This window comes from Pipistrellus kuhlii, unplaced genomic scaffold (assembly GCF_014108245.1).
Source record: "Pipistrellus kuhlii isolate mPipKuh1 unplaced genomic scaffold, mPipKuh1.p scaffold_m20_p_6, whole genome shotgun sequence".
Lineage (NCBI taxonomy): Eukaryota > Metazoa > Chordata > Mammalia > Chiroptera > Vespertilionidae > Pipistrellus > Pipistrellus kuhlii.
Genome location: NW_023425562.1, coordinates 49,417,857 through 49,439,571, shown reverse-complemented (window position 1 = coordinate 49,439,571; position 21,715 = coordinate 49,417,857). Strand labels below are relative to the sequence as shown.

General features: G+C 37.6%; 1 protein-coding gene and 1 long non-coding RNA gene across 5 annotated transcripts; both read left to right on the top strand.

Moving 5' to 3' along the window:
* The first annotated feature begins 438 nt into the window (after nucleotides 1–438).
* LOC118708112 (vegetative cell wall protein gp1) lies at nucleotides 439–5,553 on the top strand. Of its 4 annotated transcripts, XM_036419129.2 has the most exons (4): nucleotides 521–912; nucleotides 3,359–3,473; nucleotides 4,311–4,866; nucleotides 4,906–5,553. In XM_036419129.2, exons 1-4 carry the CDS (start codon nucleotides 860–862, stop codon nucleotides 4,923–4,925), a joined length of 744 nt encoding a protein of 247 aa, XP_036275022.1. In that variant the 5' UTR covers nucleotides 521–859; the 3' UTR covers nucleotides 4,926–5,553. The 4 variants fall into 4 exon arrangements, with proteins under 4 accessions (XP_045430525.1, XP_036275022.1, XP_045430523.1 ...); XM_045574567.1 differs by having other exon boundaries at nucleotides 522–912; nucleotides 4,311–5,553; XM_045574568.1 differs by having other exon boundaries at nucleotides 538–912; nucleotides 3,393–3,473; nucleotides 4,311–5,553.
* Nucleotides 5,554–5,774: 221 nt separating this feature from the next.
* Nucleotides 5,775–6,807, top strand: LOC123651525. Its single transcript, XR_006740307.1, has 2 exons — nucleotides 5,775–6,257; nucleotides 6,444–6,807. It is a non-coding gene; the product is annotated as an uncharacterized LOC123651525 (long non-coding RNA).
* Nucleotides 6,808–21,715: the final 14,908 nt, after the last annotated feature.

Below are 21,715 nucleotides of genomic sequence, written 5' to 3'. Positions count from 1 at the left end.
ATGCTGTATCATATACAGTATACTTCTCTCTGTGAGAAATGGGAAAGAACCAAAGACATTCTTTTCCAGTTCTGCTCATCTAAAAGATTAGGAGTCATCAGCAACAGTGACAATTACCACCTAATCTAAATCAACATACAATGTGCTAAGAAGCAGCAAGGTTTACTGGGGATAATCCTTGAGGTACATAATCAAGAGCTACCGAAGTGTACTTATCCCTTATTTTTATTTTTAACTGTAGATAAAGCCATTGTAATGTGTTTTTCTCTGTCCATCTCAATGTAGTCACTGACTTATAAATAGTGCAGTAGGTTTTAGTCACCATTTATTCAAAATTACCACGACCCAGTAATATCAATATTGTCTTTTTTTTTTTTTTTGGAAAGTTTTAAAATTAGTCATCATCATAATCCCTCTGCTTAGCCACAGAATTCTGCAATCTTTATAATTAAGGAGTGGCTTTGAGAGCTTTTCCTTAGAAGCAAAACTGAATTCCTAACCTGTTAGAAATCAAATTTATGGGATTTCAAATAAGTTTTGTGAAATAAGGAGGGTAAGGGTTTATATCTGCTCAGTCATTCTTACAGTTGAGATAACATTCTACGTGTCATTTCTAAAGGGAGCAATTTTTTTTCTGTTTATTTTTCTCCAACTAGTATCAATTTGTACTTTGGGATTGAAATTTGGATTTGTTTTTTGTTTTTTTTTGTTTTTAGGAAATAGATGTCTATTAGTTTACATAATCCAGACTGAATAAATACACAGTTATTTAACATAAATCCAGTGTTCCCTAACTTCTAACCCAGAGAGTACAGACATCGTTAGCATTGCATCTGGGATACCAGCACTCTCAGGATGGATGAAAAACAAGGACAGTATTCTGGGGATACTGAACAAAATGCAACTGAGCTGGTGAGTATTGCAAATAGTCTTTAATCTTTCATGTCTAATATTCTTGCTTTTGACCTTTAACATTTAATCCTTCAAGAAAATTAAGTTGCATATCTCTGATGTTTGCTATTACAGGAAGAATAGAATCTGAGATTTTATTATCACTGATCACAAGTGTTGAGAGAGTTATTCAGTATGCCAAATAGTACTCTCACATCACTTGGGAATTTTGCATTAGACTTTTTGCTTAAATTTTGATATTAATATCAGAAGACACCAGAAGACAAAATTTAAGTAGATGGTTTGAAATATATTTATAGCAAATATTAACAACATGATTTATATTTCTTAATATTTTAATCCAATGAAAATTTCTATTCTCATTGACCTACTTGTACTTAAAGTGGTAATTTATGAAAAATGTCTTATGGCAGAAGAATGTATGCTTAATATTCTAGTAATGTAAAAATTTTATTTCTTAGAACATATTATATAAAGGGTCTTATTCACCATTCAAACAAATCCCTTCATTTTACAAATGAGGAAAGTGAAACATTAGAAGTCCAGCTAGCCAAGGGCAGAACCAGAAATCAAACTCAAATTTCTCACATATAATCTACTCATTGTAATAGGCTACTTTTCAAATAGACCGAACTACTATGTTCCAACAAAGAAAAATAAATTTTATAATTAACTTGAGGTTACAGAGCCAAGCCACAAGTGAAACAAAATAAATACAAAGCTAGGATTTGACATCGAATTGCTTTTCAACTTGAAGGCTGTATCTGGGGATTCACTAACGGTACCACCTTAGCATTAATGGTTAGCATGCCTTATGTGTGAAGGAAGCTGAAAAATGTCACTGCTTTAGTATTTCTTTATGTATTTAGTGTACATCATTTTGTTTCTATCTCCTTTTCATAATATATTAAATGAGTTATAGTTATGTTCCCATATGCCAAAACACTTATACAATTTATTCCATTAAGCTAGATAATTAGTTAATTATGCTAAAAAACACGAACAGTAAAATCAACTTCTGAGACTATGAAATAGTTAGAATTTCCCATTTTTAAGTAACCTAATGACAATCTCTTACATTCCCCCAAAACAAGGAGCAGAAGACTTTTTTTTTTTTTTACAATTATTCTATGATTTTAGAACATTTGAAAAATTACAAAGAAAAAAGAGTCACTCATGATTCATCCCAGAGGAAAACCACTGCTAATATTTTGCTTTCTGTCTCCTCTCACCCCAATCAAATGTAATTTGATTGTTGGTTTATTTATTTTCCCACATTAAATTTCTGTCTATTTTTTTTCTTGTAAAATTTTCATAAAGCTCTTAATTAAAATTTAGAGAATTGAGAGCTTATGCTACTGAAACCTTCTATAAGAGGACATTTATTTAAGCTGTATTTTTGTTCCTCTGTAAAGTTCCATGGTATTCTTTATATAAGCCCTATGGTATTTTATATGCTTAACCATTTCATGTTTTATTACTATTGTAGTTGCTAACACACACACACACACACACACACACACACACACACAAACAACAAGGACTGTTACATATATTTTGATATATGGGATCCTGTTTGTACACAATTATATTATGTGGAAATAATGCTAGTTTTATCTTCACATTTTTCATTATTGCTACATGTGGATGAGAACGTCTAATAAAACAAAATAAATGGACAAACAGAACAGAAGCAGACCCATAGATGCAGAGAACATTTTGATGTTTGCCATATGGGAAGGGGATTGGGACCTAGGTGAAAGAGGTGAAGTGATTAAGAAGTACAAATTGATAGTTACAGCATAAGAATTTAAAGCATAGCATACGGAATAGAGCCAATAATATTTTAATAACTATGTATGGTGTCAGATGGGCGCAAGACTTATCTGGATGATCACTTAGGAAGTTACAAAATGTCTAATCACTGTGGTATACACCTGAAACTAATATAATATTGCATGTGAACTGTAATTGAAAAATAAAAAATGATTTGCAGTCTTAATAATGGAAAAAAATACCCTAATATTGGTGGTAGGAGATATTCTTCATTCCTGGCTTAAAGGAAGGTGCCTGGCATTACACTGTTATACATGATGTTGGTCATTGGTATGAGGTCAATATTCCTCACCACAATTAGAAATTATTCTTTTATTTTTATTTCTTTGAGATTTATATAGTTTGTCTGCTTGTGTCACAACTGACTACTGAAATTTGTTAAATGACCCTTGGCCATCTACTGAAATGATCATTTATTTTTCTTCTTTGATCATTTGATATGAAAAATGTATTTTTATACCTTATGTCATTAAATCATTTCTAGAGTTTCAGATTCTCCTAGATTGGTTAGTTCTTCATTTGATACATGTAAGAGTCACATAATTTTTAAATATATTTTATATGTCTATGTTTCTGGTTCAAATAAACTTTCTTTACCCTTAAAAATCAGGGTTGGTTATCTGTTTAAAATTCTTTCTCTGCAGTTACCCAGAAATCCATACTGTTCAAATTGCAGAACACACTGTTGCTGTAGATCGTCTCCTGCGACCTTCCAGCCGCAATGGGTAAGGTTTGAAAACTGGGGTACGTGGGAAGTTTTCAGTAGTCTGTTAGCACAATGGAAAAATGGAAAAATGGGACAGGCAGGCCCTGACTCAGACCCCCTCTGCAGGGCTCTCCTCTCCTTTAATTCTTCATTTGCTGCTGTCTTTTGGCTCTTCAACCCTTCTTCAGAGCTTCCCTCCACAATCTCTGGGCAAAACCTAGAACCCGCAGCCCCCAACCTTTTATCAGTGCTGTAGTCTGTTCCTTTAAGATCCCCTCCATACTAGAGATTTCCCATTTTAATGTCTTTCTAGGCTCAATGAAATTTCTTTCATTTATGTTTAACAGATGAAATGTATTTAATAAGTAATTCTCTAATTATAAACTTTCAGATAATGCGAAAATAGGAAATAATGATGGGAAAAAAAAGAATACTTGTAAATTTTTCTCATCCAAACATAACCAAATCTAAATGTTTTAATATGCCTATACATTACTTTTCTACCCATGAGGACTAATTCGATAACTTAATTTATACTGCAATGTTAATAGCAGATAATCACTTAATGTCATATATTCCTGAGGCAATCTACTTACATTTGAGATGACACCGTATTGCTTTACTGTGAAAGGGCAACTAAGAAGGAATATTTTGTTCTCATGGGCTAGTGGACAAGGAGTGTGTGTGTATGTGGGTGTTTTTGTGCTTACTTGAAAGAGAGATAGAGTGAAGGTTGATACGTTGTGCTTTAAATTATATAATGTGGAAAAGGTTAGCCTTATTCTGATTGCAATCACTTACCTAAGCTGCTCCTATGTAATTTGCTGAAATATCCACTTACTGTAATCCTTTGCAGGTTATAGCAAAACCATGGTCACTCTGGAAAACATTTCTGGTGTGTCTGCTGGCCTGTCTGATTGCTACAACCCTCGTTGTTCTGGTCTTATATTTTGTTCACTTTGGCAAGCACACCACGAGTACAACCATCGTCATTCACACAGATGGAAAGTCCAGTCATGTGATCTGTGATCCTGGTTCTACCTCATCTCCTGCGCCCACCACTAATGCTACTCCCTCTCCTGCCCCCACCACTAGTGCTACTCCTTCTCCTGCCCCCACCACTAGTGCTACTCCTTCTCCTGCCCCCACCACTAGTGCTACTCCTTCTCCTGCCCCCACCACTAGTGCTACTCCTTCTCCTGCCCCCACCACTAGTGCTACTCCTTCTCCTGCCCCCACCACTAGTGCTACTCCTTCTCCTGCCCCCACCCCTGGTTCTACCCCATCTCCTACCACATCTTCTGCCTCATCGAAGCAGCCTGAATCTCAGAGCACCCCACCACCTGCCACGGTGCCTGCATCTACCATGCAGCCAACTGAAACCACCACGGATCACAAAGTCGAAATTGAAGATAATGACAACTCGGATCACGAAGTTGTAATTGAGGATTATGGCGAAGGACATTTTTGAGCCCTCAGCCCTCCTTCAACCAGGCCAGCACTCTTACTCTGAAAGAGACATGTCTAAGCTGCCCTGTCTTCTCTGCCAAGAGATTCCACAGCATCTGTCTTCCCGAGGTCCTGCCCCTCTTGCTCAGTCATTTGCTGGAATTCCCACATGGTGATGACTCAGTCTTGGGACCGCCAATGTTCAAATGATTGGAAAAGAAAAACTTCCACTGAGCCTGGTTGACTCATCCAGCTAGGGACCCAGAGTTTTCTCTTCACCCCTTTCTGTACAACCACCTTGGTTATCGCTCATGAAGATTCCAGCTGCTGAAGAGGCCTCCAAGTGGACCTGCTCTACTTCACTCCCTACATGCTGGGTCTTAAGCCAGTGTTTGCCATCTGTTATTGATTATTTCCCAGTCTATTGTCAGCATTTGTATTCCAGTAGGGAAAGAAAGAAATGTCCAATCAAAGTGGCTAGTGAGCATGGATTATTAAGTACCTACTGATCATTACAGAAGTGTTCCTCCTATGGGGAGTGCAGAAAAAAGGGGTTGGTCAGTAAAGATAGGAATAATTAAGGAGGACTTCAGAGAAGGGCTTAGAGTTGAAAAGGGGGAACATTTGGACTTAAATAGATAAAATTTAAACAGAAAATGAGAGGGCTAAGGGGGTTTAAAAGATTTGAAATCAAAAGCACACTTAGAATGTAACAGGTGATGGATTTTCTTTCTTTCTTTCTTTCTTTCTTTCTTTCTTTCTTTCTTTTTTTTTTTTTTTTTTTTTTTTTTTTTTTTACAGAGAGGATGGGAGAAGGATAGAGAGTTAGAATCATTGATCAGTTGCCTCCTGCACTCTCCCTACTGGGGATGTTCCTGCAACCAAGGTACATGTACTTGACTGGAATTGAACCTAGGTCCCTTCAGTCTGCAGGCCGATGCTCTATCCACGGAGCCAAACTAGTTAGGGCAGTGATGTATTTTCTATATCGGCATCTTTTCACTAATATTGTCAATATTATTTTTCATATTTAACATTCTGCTTAATCTCTAAACCACTATAAACACTACTTAGAAAATTTGAATGTTTAAATTGTTTTATACTTGGCACTATAACTTTGAGAGTACATGGCTTATAATTTGCCATGAAACACAGACTCTTGCTCAATGTTACTTATATTCTAAATGTTTGATACTTAGTAAAAGCATAGAAAGATTTCAATCTGGAAAAGACTAAAGTAAAGCAGTCTTCCCATTCCACCCCCAACCTCAAAACTCTACAAAAGGAAATAAGAGTGTATGTTTCTCTCCCTCCCCACACTATAGTATTAAATCAATTCATTTCTATTGTACTTGTGAAGATTCAATTTACTATCCTGTTTCCCCCGAAAATAAGACAGTGTCTTATATTAATTTTTTCTCCCAAAGTTGTGCTAGGTCTTATTTTCAGGGGATGCCTTATCTTTCCATGCGCTAGGTCTTATTTTCGGAGGATGTCTTATTTTCAGGGAAACACCGTAGGTTAAGATGTGCTTCCTTAGATGATTTAAACTTTGCTTTGTGATTTAAAAGTAAGAAGAGCTTTCAAAAAAAAAAAAAAAAAAAGACAAATTAACAGCTAAAAATGTTAAACTTTTGTAGAAGCTGTTCTAAGTAACTAGATGTTTAATAAGAGCTGCTGTTTTCTTTCTTTACTTTTAGATAATATAGAATGCAGTGTGATTATACAAATATGATCTCTTAACAATGAAATTCCTACATTAAATATTTGATTGGAGGATATTGTAATTAAGGGCATGTGAGATTATCAAGGTTCTGTGCTTTGTAAAATAGAGATGTAAATGAGCTCCCAGATACTCTTTTGCTTTAGACTTTTATGGTTTAATAAAGTATGAAAATAGTAAACAGTGGTGGAAAATATTTTTACAAGTTAAAATATGTAACAAAAATTTTACAAAGTACTATAAAAATGCTGTGAAGTGTGCATATTCAATTAAAAAGTACCCAGTTTTATTGCTTTATTTAGCAAACATTTTTAAAAATATATATTTTATTGATTTTTTACAGAGAGGAAGAGAGGGACAGAGAGTTAGAAACATTGACTAGAGAGAATCATCCATCAGCTGTCTCTTGCACACCCCCTACTGGGGATGTGCCTGCAACCAAGGTACATGTCCTTGACTGGAATCAAACCCGGGACCTTTCAGTCCACAGACCGACGGTCTATCCACTGAGCCAAACCGGTTTCGGCTTATTTAGCCAATATTAAAGCCACACATGTTCTAATATTCATTTTAAAAACTTATTCACCATACTCACATGACAGAAATCTATTTTAAATTGAGAAGCTTCTCTATTTAAAACATATCTACAAGCACTTTTATGAGTCCATTATTTATTATTAAATGCAAAGTAATTCATGTGGGATTAAAATGTTAAGTTTTCAAATATATTTTACCAAATAAGTGTCTAATTCACTTCTTTGGATGCCTTACTAATTGACGTATTTGGGCAGCTGGTACCCAAATATGTCAATTTATCTATATAGAAAATCTGCTGTAATAGGTAGCTGCCCATGATGATATTAAAAAATGTTTTAGGGAACCCTTTCAGAACATTTATTATTTAAGTCACTCACTTTGAGATATATATATATATATATATATATATCTCAAAATTACTATATATATATATGTATATATATATATATATATATATATAGTAATTTCAAAAAGCTTTTGAACTTTGGAAGCATCTCTACTTTGTAATAAATTATTTGTACATTATTATCTATTCAGTCCTTAACTTCTTCAATAACCCCCTAAGCTTTCTTACTAATTGTCAATATCACCCAAATGTGATATTGTAGGCTTTGATATCAGTGCTACAAACAAGACTAACATGTTTCTAGATTGTCACTTCTGTAGCTGATTTTAGTCATAGCCTCGTGAGAGCACTTAAAAATATATATTTTTAATGATTTTAGAGAGGAAGGGATAGTGAGAGAGAGAGAGAGAGAGAAACATTAATGATGAGAGAGAATCATTGATGGGCTGCCTCCTGCACACCCCCTTCTGGGGATAGAGCCCATAATCTGCGCATGTGCCTTCTACTGGAATTGAACCTGGAAGGTTCTGCAGGCTAATGCTCTATTCACTAAGCCAAACCAGCTAGGACCATGAGAGCATTTTTGAAATTTTGTTAAAGTCTCTCTTTTCCCTCCAAAATGGGCCCTACCATCCAATGGTTTCTTCCTCAAATCAAATGCAACACTCATCATTTCCCCCCACCAGTTTCAATTTTTAAAAATTATTTTTTTCCTATTTACCCCGGCTTCAAATGAGGCTTCCTCCTCATTGCTTTCACACTTACCACACAGGATGAGTTTTTAAATGTCCATAATATGCCTGGCTGGTGTGGGTCAGTGGTTGAGCATCGACCCATGAACCAGGAGGTCACAGTTTGATTCCTGGTCAGGGCATGTGCTGGGGTTGTGGGCTCAACCCCCAGTAGGGGGTGTGCAGGAGGCAGCTGATCAATGATTTTCTCTCATCATTGATGTCTCTATCTCTCTCACCTTCTCTCCTCTCTGAAATCAATAAAATATATATTATAAAAAATTTTAAATGTCCATAATGTACCTCAAGGCAAAGCACAAACAAAACAAAAACATGGCAGATTAACAACAAAAAGGAGAATCCGACATCATTGTGCACAGAGGGAGAACACCACTAAGGGAAAGGTCACCCGTTAGCCAGCTCCTCATGAAGGAAAACAGCTCTGGAAGAGCAAGGGCGTCCACCGAAGAAACTTCAGCCACTCAGCAGAGCAACAACAAAAAAACAGAATAATTGTAAACACAGAGGAGGAAGACAGTTTAATTTTGCCTGAATCATCCCATCTCCCACGGAGGCATTGTGTAGCGCCCAAGGGAATTCCCCAGCTAGAAAACGTTTCCCTTGCCAGGAAAAGATGAGCAGGGTGAGCAGTCAGCTTCCCCAGCCCTTCCAGGCATCGCTGGAAGATCAGGCTTAGGTCTTGCCCCACCCAGACTGCAAAGCCGAGGCATGTAGAGATGGCTAAGAACACAAAGAAAAGCACTGGGTACCATGCAGCTTAATCATCACGGCTCGCATCGATCTGTTCTGCAGGTAAATCCAGTGGTTTTTGCCTCTGAAGAAGGAATCATTGAGCAACGCGGCTCAGAGGACCACCTACAGATTTCACCAGTGTTTGCTCCTCAACTACTCAAGCCACCCGAGTGCCTCCTCACTCCCTCAAATCCCTGCTCCCACTGGAGCCTGGTGATTGCACCAGCAGCCAGCCCGTGCCACTGTGGCTGTGGGAGTGCAAGATACCAGTCGGACCTTCACAGCGGATGCCCAGCCTCGTGCGCACGTGACACTCTGCAGGCCTGATGCCAGTCACAGGCCTCACTGCTGTGTCCGTCGCTGGGGGGAGACTGTGTAGCCATGGGAGAGCACAGCGACAGTCTAGGCCCCACAGCTGCTTATAGGCTCAACTCAGGCCCTGTCTTCTGTCACTGGCCCGCACCACTGTGCTTACCTCTAGCTAGTCATTCCAGCGGTGCATCTCCCCAGCCCAACCCCTGACACTGCAGTGCACCTAGTGAAATACAGCAGCCTGAGTAGTATGTGTACACGGCCAATCAGGACCCCTGCAGCTACTCATGTGCCTGCAGTTAGCTGCAGCCAGGCTGCCCTCCCTGTGGGTCTGCAAAAGGCCTCTGCCACGACACAGGCACCTGAAGCTGGCCCCTGCAGGCAAGCGTGCATACAGAATTATCTTTGGCCACAACGGCCGCTTCTGTGGAACATAGTCGCTGGACCTGGAGATGCCACTGAAGACCCCAACAGCCCTGAATCCATTGCAGACTCCTGGCTCTGCTTCCCAGGAACCACGTGGTTGTTAATGTTGTGGACTATTAGCCTCAGCCCAGAGACAGCATGTCCTCCTGACCCCCTTGCCACCACACACTTGAGCCCTACACCACTAGACTTGGTTCTCATGTGCTGAAATATGTCCCCACCCACACATAATAGTCCTTCCATACTGAAGTCAGTTCTTAAAGTCTGAAGAGGTAGCTCCTTCTTCAAATGTTGCAGACACCTATACAAGGCTACTGAAATCATGGAGAATTAGAGAAACATGAATCTGCCAAAAGAATACAGTAAACTTCCAGTAGCTTGCTTGAAAGAAATTGATTTCCAGGAATTACTCAACAAAAAAAATTCCAACTACTTGTTTTGATGATTCTCAGAGAGCTACACGCTACACAGATAAACACTTTAACAACATCAGAAAAACAATGTGACAGTAAACATAAAATAAGAACCAAATAGAAATTTTGGAGGTGAAGGACTTAGTGATTGAACTAAAGCAGTGGTCGGCAAACAGCGGCTCAAGAGCCTCATGCGACACTTTGGCCCCTTGAGTTTTTAGCAAAGGCCAGCTTAAGAGTACCCTTATTAAGTACCCCTATATAGGTTAGGTTTAAAACATTTGGCTCTCAAAAGAAATTTCAATCATTGTACTTTTGATATTTGGCTCTGTTGACTAATGAGTTTGCCAACCATTGAACTAACTAAAGGATTCAATAGAGAGCTTCAACAGTAGACTTGACCAACCAGAAAAAGGAATTGGGAACCTTGAAGACAGATTATTTGACATTATGCAATAAGAGGAGAAAAAGAGTGAAAAAAAAAAATCTATGTGATCTATATGGGATACATCAAAACAATAAACTTAAAAATTATTAGAGTTCTAGAAAGAAAAGAGAGGAAAAAATGAACAGAAAGCTTATTTAAAGAAATAATGCTGAGATCATGAGTAGGGGGAATGGTGAGGTAATGGGGGAATAAGGACACATATGTAATACCTTAATAAATAAAGAAATTTAAAAAAAAGAAATAATGCTGAGAACTTCCCAAATCTGGAAAGATATTTGGGCATCCAAGTCCATGAAACTCATAGGTCACTAAAGAAACTCAAATAAAAAAGATCCTCTTCAAGACATATAATACAACTGTCAAAGCAAAAAGAGCTTTTTAATAAAAAGACAAATAAATTTCACTTCATATTCTTAATCCTTCTATGAGCCCCAGGTACTCTTTTATAAACATTCTTACAGTTGTAAAGTTCTAACAGTGTCTACTAACCATGAGTCAGCTATAGTTAATTACAGGGTTAAAGGGAGCTAACTTCAGGCGCCAACCACAGCAGCTGAGGATTCCGGTCTCCAGGAGTTTCACCTGGCACAGGTGAGCAACAAAACTCCTCCTATGGAGGAAAACCAGGTCATATGCCTGTGGGTAACCCCACAGAGCCCAGCCCTATTCCTGGAATGGAAAACCTTACAAAGCAAGATGTTATGGTACTGACTATATCCCAGAAACCTCAACCAGGAAGAGATCATGGAGATTATCTCATCCAAACTCCTCACTTTTGAGATGAAGATTCCGAAGCTAAAATAAAGTGTAAGTGCTGGCACAGTGCAAAGGACTTTAACTCTGTTAGCTTTCCAGACAGAGTATTGGTGGTAACGCTGAAATGACATGATTTATCTCGGGCTCTGCACTAACATGAAACCTTTTCTGATTTCCATTTTACTTTCATCCTGTATTTACTAATGTGTTTGACTCAGTTTTTATTAATACCTCATTTTAATGTATTTTTTTGAGTTTGAAGAAAGAAAATCATATACTCCAATGGAATTTTATTTTTCATATTTAAAAAATATATATTTTTATTGATTTTTTACAGAGAGGAAGAGAGAGAGATAGAAAGCCAGAAACATCAATGAAAGAGAAGCATCAATCAGCTGCTTCCTGTACACATCCCTGGGATGTGCCTGCAACCAGGGTACATGTCCTTGACCGGAATCGAACCTGGGACCTTTCAGTCTGCAGGCTGATGCTCTATCCACTGAGCCAAACCGGTTAGGGCAATTCTTCATATTTTTTAATCATATCTTCAATTTTTTCCCCCCTAGAACCAGGTTTTCTTCTTTTCAGTTCTCAAAAGGTTTTATTTGTCTCTAAATATAATACATAGAGTAGTTAAAGTGTACAAGGTCTAAAACCAGGAAGTCAGCGACTTGAAACCTGGCTCTCTGTGTGACCTTCTGTAAATTACCTGACCTCTCTGTGCCTCAGTTTTCTCATCCAGAAAGTGGACATTAAAAAGACCACTTACTTCACATGTCCATTGTGAATAGTGAATAGATTATTATATTAGCCTGGTACCTGGCAAGTATTCAATAAATGTTACTGAGGCTAATGGTGAATTCTTATGTCAAGAATGGTGTTACCCTTGCCAGCTAGCATTTTTCTGGCTATTGTTCCTCCTTGAATGAATAATTTATAAATATTTAGAAAATTACAACCAATATGGACATTCAACAAAGAAAAATGTCACAAGATTGTTGTAGCTTCTGAGAAAGTATAACTTTGTCTAAAGCTGAATGGAAATTAGGGATTGGGTGGGATAAAATTAAAGCACACATAGCAAGACCCTGCAATGATGGGAGGTGAAGGTCAAGTGGGAGATAAAAGGATTCACCTTCCCTCCTGAAAGTGCATTGGAGTGAGTGTGCTAATAGCTGGCTAAGCCACATTAAGATACACAAATCTCATGTAAAAAAAAAAAAAAAAAGTTTTACCACAAATTTAGCTATTAAAAATTTGGGAACCAATTAGGACCATTTTAGTATAGAAAATTAAGATTTAAATTAAAAAATATAAAGTAAAGGTATCAAATATATGGTGGTGACAGAAGACTTGACTTTGTGTGGTGGGCACACAATGCAATATACAGAGGATGCATCATGGAACTGTACTTTTGAAAGCCATGTAATCTCATTAACCAATGTCACCCCAATAAAGTTAATTAATAAGAAGGTTTTAGTGAATGAATACATTTTTGTATATTTTAGTTTATATGGTACTTCAGATTCTCATAGACTCTTTCCCCCAAGGCCATCTTTATAACATATATGCGTTTAAACCAATTGCTTTTGACAATTGAGCTATTATCCTAGTCATGGGGGTGATTCAGGGCAGGAGGGCAAATTCAAATACTTCCACAGGTCTCTCTCCTCTCTGTAAAGTGTTCTTATCACACCAGGGTACCACCTGAGGAAATGAAAGCATCTGGCAAAAAACATGGCCCTAGAACAGCATCATGGGTTCAGAACCCACACTGCACATGGAACCACTAAGACAGGATGGGGCCTTGCTTCTAGACTCAGCAGTTATGTACCTTTGGAAGAATCTTTCCCACTTATGGGACAATAGCTTCTTCATCTATAAAATGGAAATAATCACACTGGTTGCTAAGGTTTGTTGTCAAGATAATCTGACATCATGGGCATGAAAGCATTTTGCAGCTATAAAAATCATAACTGTAGAGAGTGGCATTATTATTTTTATTTCTTTTTGGGAATGAAAAAATACTTGATTTTCAACTTTAGGCGCAATGTGGTTCTATTATTCTAGATGAATGAGACTGATCCAGTGTGGGACTTTTTGAAGAGAGACTTGGGTTTGAACATCAGTTCTATGTGTAAATTGTAATCTTGTCAAGGCCTTTCAACAAATCTTGGAGTTGGAGATAGTTGCCAATAAAGTATAAACTTTATAAGATTAAAAAGAATAGTATTTTTCAGTTGAATAATTTATCATGTGTCAGTAGTAATGAAATATTCTTATGATTTCCGCTTCAAATGGGTGGAGGGGCTGATTATTAGAGAGCACCTTTCAGATACTTGCAAGTTAACAGGGTTGATCATCTTATCCTCCAAGACCCGTGTTGGATTGGAAAGGAACCATTTACTAGGAAGGAGTGCACAGGTCTGCTGTGGCTTCTACCATCACAGGTTGATAGGCCTCCCCCAGCACCTCACCTGAATTTGGTTATTTCCCAGTCCAAGGGGTATTTTTTTTTTTTTAAGTGAAAAGATGTCTGTCTTTATGACAGTAATCTATGTTTTGGAGTGTGAGGGGTTATAGTGCTTCAGGGCAGATGTTCTCAGTCAGAGGGCTGGCTTCAGTGGGAAGGTTTGCTCTCATGGCTAAGTCATCTTCTGCTTGCTTTTCTGCACTGCACAATGGTTCTAGATATTTATGGCACAGAATCGGGACATCCGTTATTTTCACTTGTCATTATCGAATAATTCCACAGATAAACAGTATGCATGCTTGCAAAAACATATCAACTCTGCTTTCTTAGGATCTTCTCTCCAGCTGACTTAATGATGAGTGAGCAACTCTCTACAATAGCCTCATAATTATGCTAAACCCGGTAGATTCAAAGACTGTACTAACTCATCCTCCCCCATTGCTAGTGTCTCTCCTCTTTCCAGGCTCAAATCTAAGTTTTCACCCTGATTTGTTTGTGAAGAGAATCTTAATTAGTTTCCTGTTGCCACTGTGAAAACTACCACAAAGTTAGTAGTTTAAGAAACAAAAATTTATTCTCTTACAATTCTGAAGGCCAGAAATTAAAAATAAATAAATAAATAAATAAATAAATAAATAAATAAATAAATAAAGTATATCAGGCTAAAAAATTCAGGTGTTGGCAGGGGAAAATCTATTCCTTGCCCTTTGCACCAGCATATGGCTGCATCTTGCTTCTGTTGTAACATCACCATCTCCTCTCTCATCTCCTGTGATTACATCAGCCCATCCCTCAAATCCAGAATCACCTCCTCATCACAAGATCCTTAACTTAATCATGGCTACAGCCCTTTTTACCATGGTAGGTAACATATTCACAGGTCTTGGGGAAGTAGGACATAGACATCTTTGGGGGCCATTGTTCAGTCTCCCACAGCACCGAGAGCACTTTGTGCACTAAACTATAATCCAGTCTGAACAATCCTTTGTTTCCGGCTCTTGCAGGAGGTAGGTGGAGGAATAATCTCTCCCAAGGCCCTCCTTGGATTTTTGCATTTTAACTGTAGCTGAAGTTTCCCTCCACTCTGGTTAGCAGACGCACAGACAAGTATTAGAGTCAGCAGGGCCTTGAAATCACATACCTGAGGGGTGTGTGTGTGTGTGTGTGTGTGTCTGTTTTGTGTGTTCGCTGGCCCAGCAGTGTCCTGTCTTGAGCTCTACCTACCCCCATTTCCACCATCAAAACTGGGCCAGCCAGACCCGATTTCCCTAAAGAGTTCAACATCATGTTGTAGCAGCCTTGGGCCATGCATCGCTGCTGAGTGTGGGTGAGGTCACCTTTCACTCGCTTAGATACAAACCCTCCGAGGGTTTCCTCAGCCCAATATTCACTCTTAGAGCAGGGGAGAAAGAAGAAAGGCTGGGGGAAGAAATAGAAAAAGGAATCATGAATTTCCCTTGTTACAGTGAACACTGAGAAGACTCATCCATTCAAACACCTTGTACCATGAGCACTATTCTCCAATTCAGGAATTAAGGGCAGTTGAGGTCTAGGGAGGTTTTATGCTGTTATTTACCCAACAGGTAGATCAAATCTATGGGGTTAATGCAAACATTCAAAACATACTCAACACAGGTATTTTGTAAACTGACCAGAATTTTTGAAAGAACAATGTGGAGGGATAGCTTATTTTTATAAATTTTATGGTTGTATCTTCTGAAAAGACAGTGGGAAATGTTTGAGTGTTCACCATGAGGACACCACTGAGCTGAGATTTGGAATGAATGTCACCAAATAATCTTCAGGTGGCCCCGAGGTTTCAGGCCAGGTAGTGGAAGCAACTATCAGCAGCTTCTCCTGTGAGATATGACCATCCACAAGAGGACAGTTGATTAATTTTGAGCTGAAATGTTTAGAAAATGTTAAAAGAACATATGTACTAAGTTGATAGTGACACAGCTTTGAAGACTGTACGAAAGTTGAGTGCTTTCTTTGGAGGCACCAGGTTTCAGCCAGTGCAAACTCATTGCAGACTTTCCCAGTCACTTCAGAGCTGGCAATGCATCCACAATCCAGGAGTTCCCCCAAAGAGACTTCAGTGAAATACCAACTGTAAAAGGAACCTGAAGAAAAGGAATAATCCTTCTGAGCAACACGGGTAACCCAATCACAAACTTGTAAACAGAACAGTTTTTCTAAAAACATAGAAAACAATGCTAACCAATCTGAGCAGTACACATTTCAAATTTGGTAACAGGCTGATGATTGCTACACATTTATAATGTGTGTGTGTTACCAAAAAAGATCTGCCCCAATTGGAATATATTTGTCAAAATTTTCTGAGGAATGAAACAATTTTTAAACAACAAATCATAAACTAAAGAACCAAAAGGTAGAGACATTAAAGGATTTACTGGCTCTTCCTGGATATGTCTTCCAACCTCCTATTAGGAGAAGATTGCTAGTTCATCTTTTTCCTTTTTCTTCCCCCTACCCCCACCCACAATTATATATTATCCATAATCATTGGCTTCTTTTTAAAGTATAATTTATTTCTTAAAGACAAATAGTTTCTGCAATAAAACTTTACACAGCATGTTGAGAAAACATACACATATCTGTCTCTGTGTTATTTAAAATATATATATATATATATATATATATATATATATATATATATATTTTATTGACTTTTTTACAGAGAGAAAGAGAGAGGGATAGAGAGTTAGAAACATTGATGAGAGAGAAATATCGATCAGCTGCCTCCTGCACACCCGCTACTGGGGATGTGCCCGCAACCAAGGTACATGCCCTTGACCAGAATTGAACCTGGGACCTTTCAATCTGCAGACTGACGCTTTATCCACTGAGCCAAACTGGTTTCAGCTGCCTCTGTGTGATTTTTATTTGCAACCCCTGATTTCAGTCTGGATGTGACATCATGCTAATCCTTTTATTTCCCCTGAGCAAAGTTGACAGAAGAGTTAATCAGTTGCTTCATATATCTTTCAACACTAATGTCATGTTTTCCCCTAAAGTTAAAAGGTTAATGTCAGAAAATACTAAAATGTGGGACAGCCTGAAATGAACTAGTTGAAGCCAAAGCCGTGTCTGGTGGAGAAAGTGAGGAAGGCAGGAGGCATCCATTCTGGCTCTGAGGAACAAAAAGAGTGAGTGCACCTCCTAGCCAGGTCCTGCCAGTGGTGTTTCCTAGGAGTTTCTCAGCGGCTTCCAGGAGTCAGGAGGTCTCCTTAAGGACTCTCCTCTGTCACTCCCATCCTCCCAGCTGTCCTCCACACCTGGACCCCAGAGAGCCTTGGGGCTTCTGGGAAATGGAAAGTAGCTCTTGCTAAATTGCTCAAGGTTTTGATGTTGCAATCACTTTCTTTAATAACCCTGAATGACCACAGAAATAATTGAAGCATTTTCTTCCCATTTGAATATGCTGGCTCAGCAGTAATCCTACCTAAGACTTTCACAGAGACACTTTGATTTGAAGATTTATAGACTGCTCACTAAGCACCTCTTGACAAGTGAGAATGATTGCAGATCCCGGCCCAACCCTATTTGTGGAAATAGCAGTATTATACATCACTCTGTGTAAAGAACCTCTCTGCATGTGATAAAGGGACCAATGAGAGCTGTAAAGTCCTTCCCCTGGAGCTACTTTTCTGCCCTTTGGGGAGTAAGGGAAATCTTAACCCCAAATATGTCTGTTCCCTCCAAAGCCTTCCTGACCAACCTTAGGCTGAAGTTACTTGGGCTTAACATAAGTAAACTCAAGTGTTTGTTATGTTTAGCACTTCTATACTTTAATAGTATTTTCGTAATTTGAAAAATAAAATTTGTTGACAGCAAAAGACTATTTGGGAAAATTTTAAAATTTAAATTTATCCTGATTGTTAATAGTATTAAAGATATCTCCTTTGCCCCTATTTGCCCCTTCCCTACTCCTGCCCCTCCCCAGGCCTTCAACTTCATTCAGAGCATCAGCATGCATACAATGGCGAGCACTATAAACATTTTGATGTATTGTTCTTTAGACTTCTTTTATTGTACGGAGGTGTTGTGTTTTCCCTCAGAACACAAAATAAAGTACCTCACTTATTGAGATGAATTTCTCTTTTTATCTAGCAATATGGTATGTTCAGCCCAGGTCAAAATAATATGATTCTACAACATGGATTTTTAAATGGCTTTACAATATTCTATTTAAAAATCCATTTTAGCTTAACCATTTCCCTATGGTTGGATATTTAGGTTGATTTCAATTTTTATGATGTTTTTAAACATGTACTATAACAAACATCTTTGAAACAGGAGTAATTTTTTAACATAAGATAAATCTCTGTATCTAAAATTTCTGGTTAAAACATGTACACTTTTAAGAATTTCAAACATTTTATCTAGTTGTTCTGCATAAAGATCATACAAATTTTATTTCATACCAAAAATATATGAGTGTCTAGTTTCTTGACACTATTACCAAATTAAATAATATTTTTAAATTTTGCCCAAATTGACATAAGAAGATTAGCTGAATGACAAAGTGCTTTATTTCATTACTGGTGAGATTGGATATGCTTTCATGCTTGCTTGTGCTATTTCATGTCTACTTATTAGAAAGTACGTTTAATAAAACTGTCCTGTTCATGTCTTTTGCCCATTTTCTCTCCTTACTGACTTATAAGTGATATTTAAACATCGAAAAGCTAAATAACTTGCCACACTGTTGTAAATTTGACTTAGCTATGATTCTTTAAATTTAGAAGCATAGAATTGTTCTTATCTGAAGAGCTCTCTCTATTTTTTTTTCCTGTAGTGCTATGCCTTTGAAGTTTTTATCCAGCACTAAAGATTATATCAATATTCAAATACAGTTTCTTTTTTTTAAAATACAGTTTCTTATTGAATGTGTTTTTTTAAGTTATAACATTAATCCATTAGAGTTTGATTTGATGGGTTTCATATAAGGTTTAATTATCTTTATTTTTATTTTTTATTTATTTTACTTATTTATTTATTTATTAATATATTTTATTGATTTTGTACGGAGAGAAAAGGGAGAGAGATAGAGAGTTAGAAACATTGATGAGTCATCAATCAGCTGCCTCTTGCACACCCCCTGCTGGGGAGATGCCTGCCACCAAGGTACATGCCCTTGACCGGAATCGAACCCGGGACCCTTCCGTCTCCAAGCCGATGCTCTATCCATTGAGCCAAACCAGTTTCGGCCAATTGTCTTTATTTTTAAAGGGCTGGAAGTTTACGTACATGGAGGTACTAAAAGGGGAAGGCACCACAGAGAGAACAGATGGCTACCTGGTGAAAATACCTACGAGTTCTGTTCTCTTTTCTCCCCGCAAGTGTGTGTGGCAGGCAGTTCCTTCTCTGCTCTCTCTAAGTTTCAATGTCTATAAAGTTGCTATGGGGTGAAAGGAAGTACAACTTTGAAAAAAAGGAGTACCTATATTATACCCTGTTTCCCCGAAAATAAGACAGTGTCTTATATTAATTTTTGCTCCCAAAGATGCACTAGGTCTTATTTTCAGGGGATGTCTTATTTTTCCATGAAGAAGAATATGGTACACATTTATTGTTAAATGAAAATAAAGGAAATTTATTACCTGTATATGGTACGGTAGTACGGTAGTTGTTAACACAAAACAGACAAACTGTGAATCCTACAGCATCAAGAATTTACTCATTTATTCAATGACAATCATGTCATCATCTTCTGGAACATCATCATAACAATCCAATTCCTGAATTTCCTGGTGAATTTTTTGTGACTCCATTTCTTTCAGAATCAGTGGACCAAATCTCTCATGTTTAGCCTAGGGAGGGCCTTATTTTCAGGGGGATGCCTTATATTTCATTCAGAAGGAAACCTGTAAGTAGGTCTTATTTTCGGAGGATGTCTTATTTTTGGGGAAACACAGTATATATTACATTAGAGGATTTGGAGTGGTGGGGATTGTGGGGTATAGAATTACAATTTTTATTGTTTTTTTAAATTATTTAATGTATTTAATTACTTTGTTTTTTAAAAATAGCTTAATTTTTAAAATTACTTTATTTTTTAATTTATTATTTTTATTCCTCCCATCATCATTTAACACCCCCTACAGCCTCCTCCACTTCCTCCCTCCAATAGTTAGTACACTGTTGTCCATGTCCGTGAGTTCTTTTTTCCTTTTTGCTCAAAACCCCCTCTAACCTTCCCTCCCCCAGAGCTGTCTGCCTGCTCTCTATCTATAAGACTATCTCTAATTTTGCTGATTAGTTCAGCTTGTTCATTAAATTCCATATGTGAGTGAAATCATTCCTTTCCAAGCTTGATTCTAAAGAAAACCCTTTCAAGGAAATAAGAAAAGTAGAGGAAAACGGGAGATTTAGGGTTAAGAAAAAGAACACATATGATTCTTTTCTTATTCCACTTCCCAGTTTTGAACAAGAAAACTATTTGACTGCGTCTTAAAAGAACTTTGGCCTGTGTGCTTCGCTGTAGCTGCCCTTCTCCCACAGCTGTGTATACTCAGAATACAACACGAAACTGGGCAATGAGTTCTCTCTTGTCTTATTTAAGGCTCTCCCTTCTCCTCCTTCTCCTGTTTGCACAGCTCTTTCATAAATGGTTTTTGTTTTGTTTTTATAAATCACTGTCTATATCAAGTGCTACAGGAAGTTAAAATATACACTTAGAGCCTAATCTATAATAATAAAAGTGTAATATGCTAATTAGACTGAACATCTTTTCAGACAGCCTTCCGGATGAAGCCAGGGCTGGGAGGGAATCCCAGGTCCCGGGTGTCTGCCAGCGGCCAGAAGGAAGCCCCGGTTCTGGGTGCCAGAGGGAAGCCAGTGCTGGCAGCTGGGGGAAGAAAGGCCTACTCTTGCCTGAATTTCATGCATGGGGCCTCTCGTATTTATATAATTTGGCAATATTGGAAAGAGCATAACCTTGAGAAACTTTGGGAGTATTTAACAGGCTCTTACAAAAATATAGATAGGGTTAAATATCTTTTAGTTATAAGGGGGTTTATTACTACCACATCAGAACAGATTGGTTTAGTTGGTGGATTTTTTTTAAAGTAGATTAGTTTTATGTAGTTAAGATATATATTACACCACGTGTAATGATCTTTTCTTTAAAAAGAGTTGTTCTTGTTGTTGGTTTTCTTTTGTTTTGTTTTGTTATAAGTACAGTCCTTTTTCCCCCTCTAAAATTGAGGAAATGTTGTCTTTACTAATGTTAGGGTCTAATTCTAAAAGAAACATTTTCATGTTTATTTGTAAAGAGATAAGATATACCCTGAATAACAAACTATGAGCAAATGTTTTAAGTTTTACTTTACCAATAGATGCTTCTATAGACTTTCTGAAAGTACACCTGAGCAGAGAAGGGGGGACATCTGGTGGCTGCCAGTTGGAAAGAATGCAAGTCACCAGAGACCAGGACCTAGAGAGGGTTCTTTCTTTTTCTCTTCCTTCCTTCTTTCTTTTCTTTTTCTTTCTTTCCTTTTCTTTTCTTTCTTTCTTTCTTTCTTTCTTTCTTTCTTTCTTTCTTTCTTTCTTTCTTTCTTTCTTTCTTTCCTTTCTCCTTCATACCTCTCTCTCTCTCTCTCTCTCTCTCTCTCTCTCTCTCTCTCTCTCTCTCTCTCTCAGACAATAATGAAGAAATAAAAAACAACAGAAGGAAAGCATATTAAAGTTCTTAATGCTTACTGGTTTTCCTTTTTTAGCAACAGTTAAATAATTTTAAATTAGATTGAATATTTTAAAATTTAGATATGTATCTTTTTCTCTAGCTAACAAGCTCTTCTAAATTTTTAATATGCCATGTTTATTAAATCGGTATTAGTACCAATACAGGTATTAATACATTTTTTTT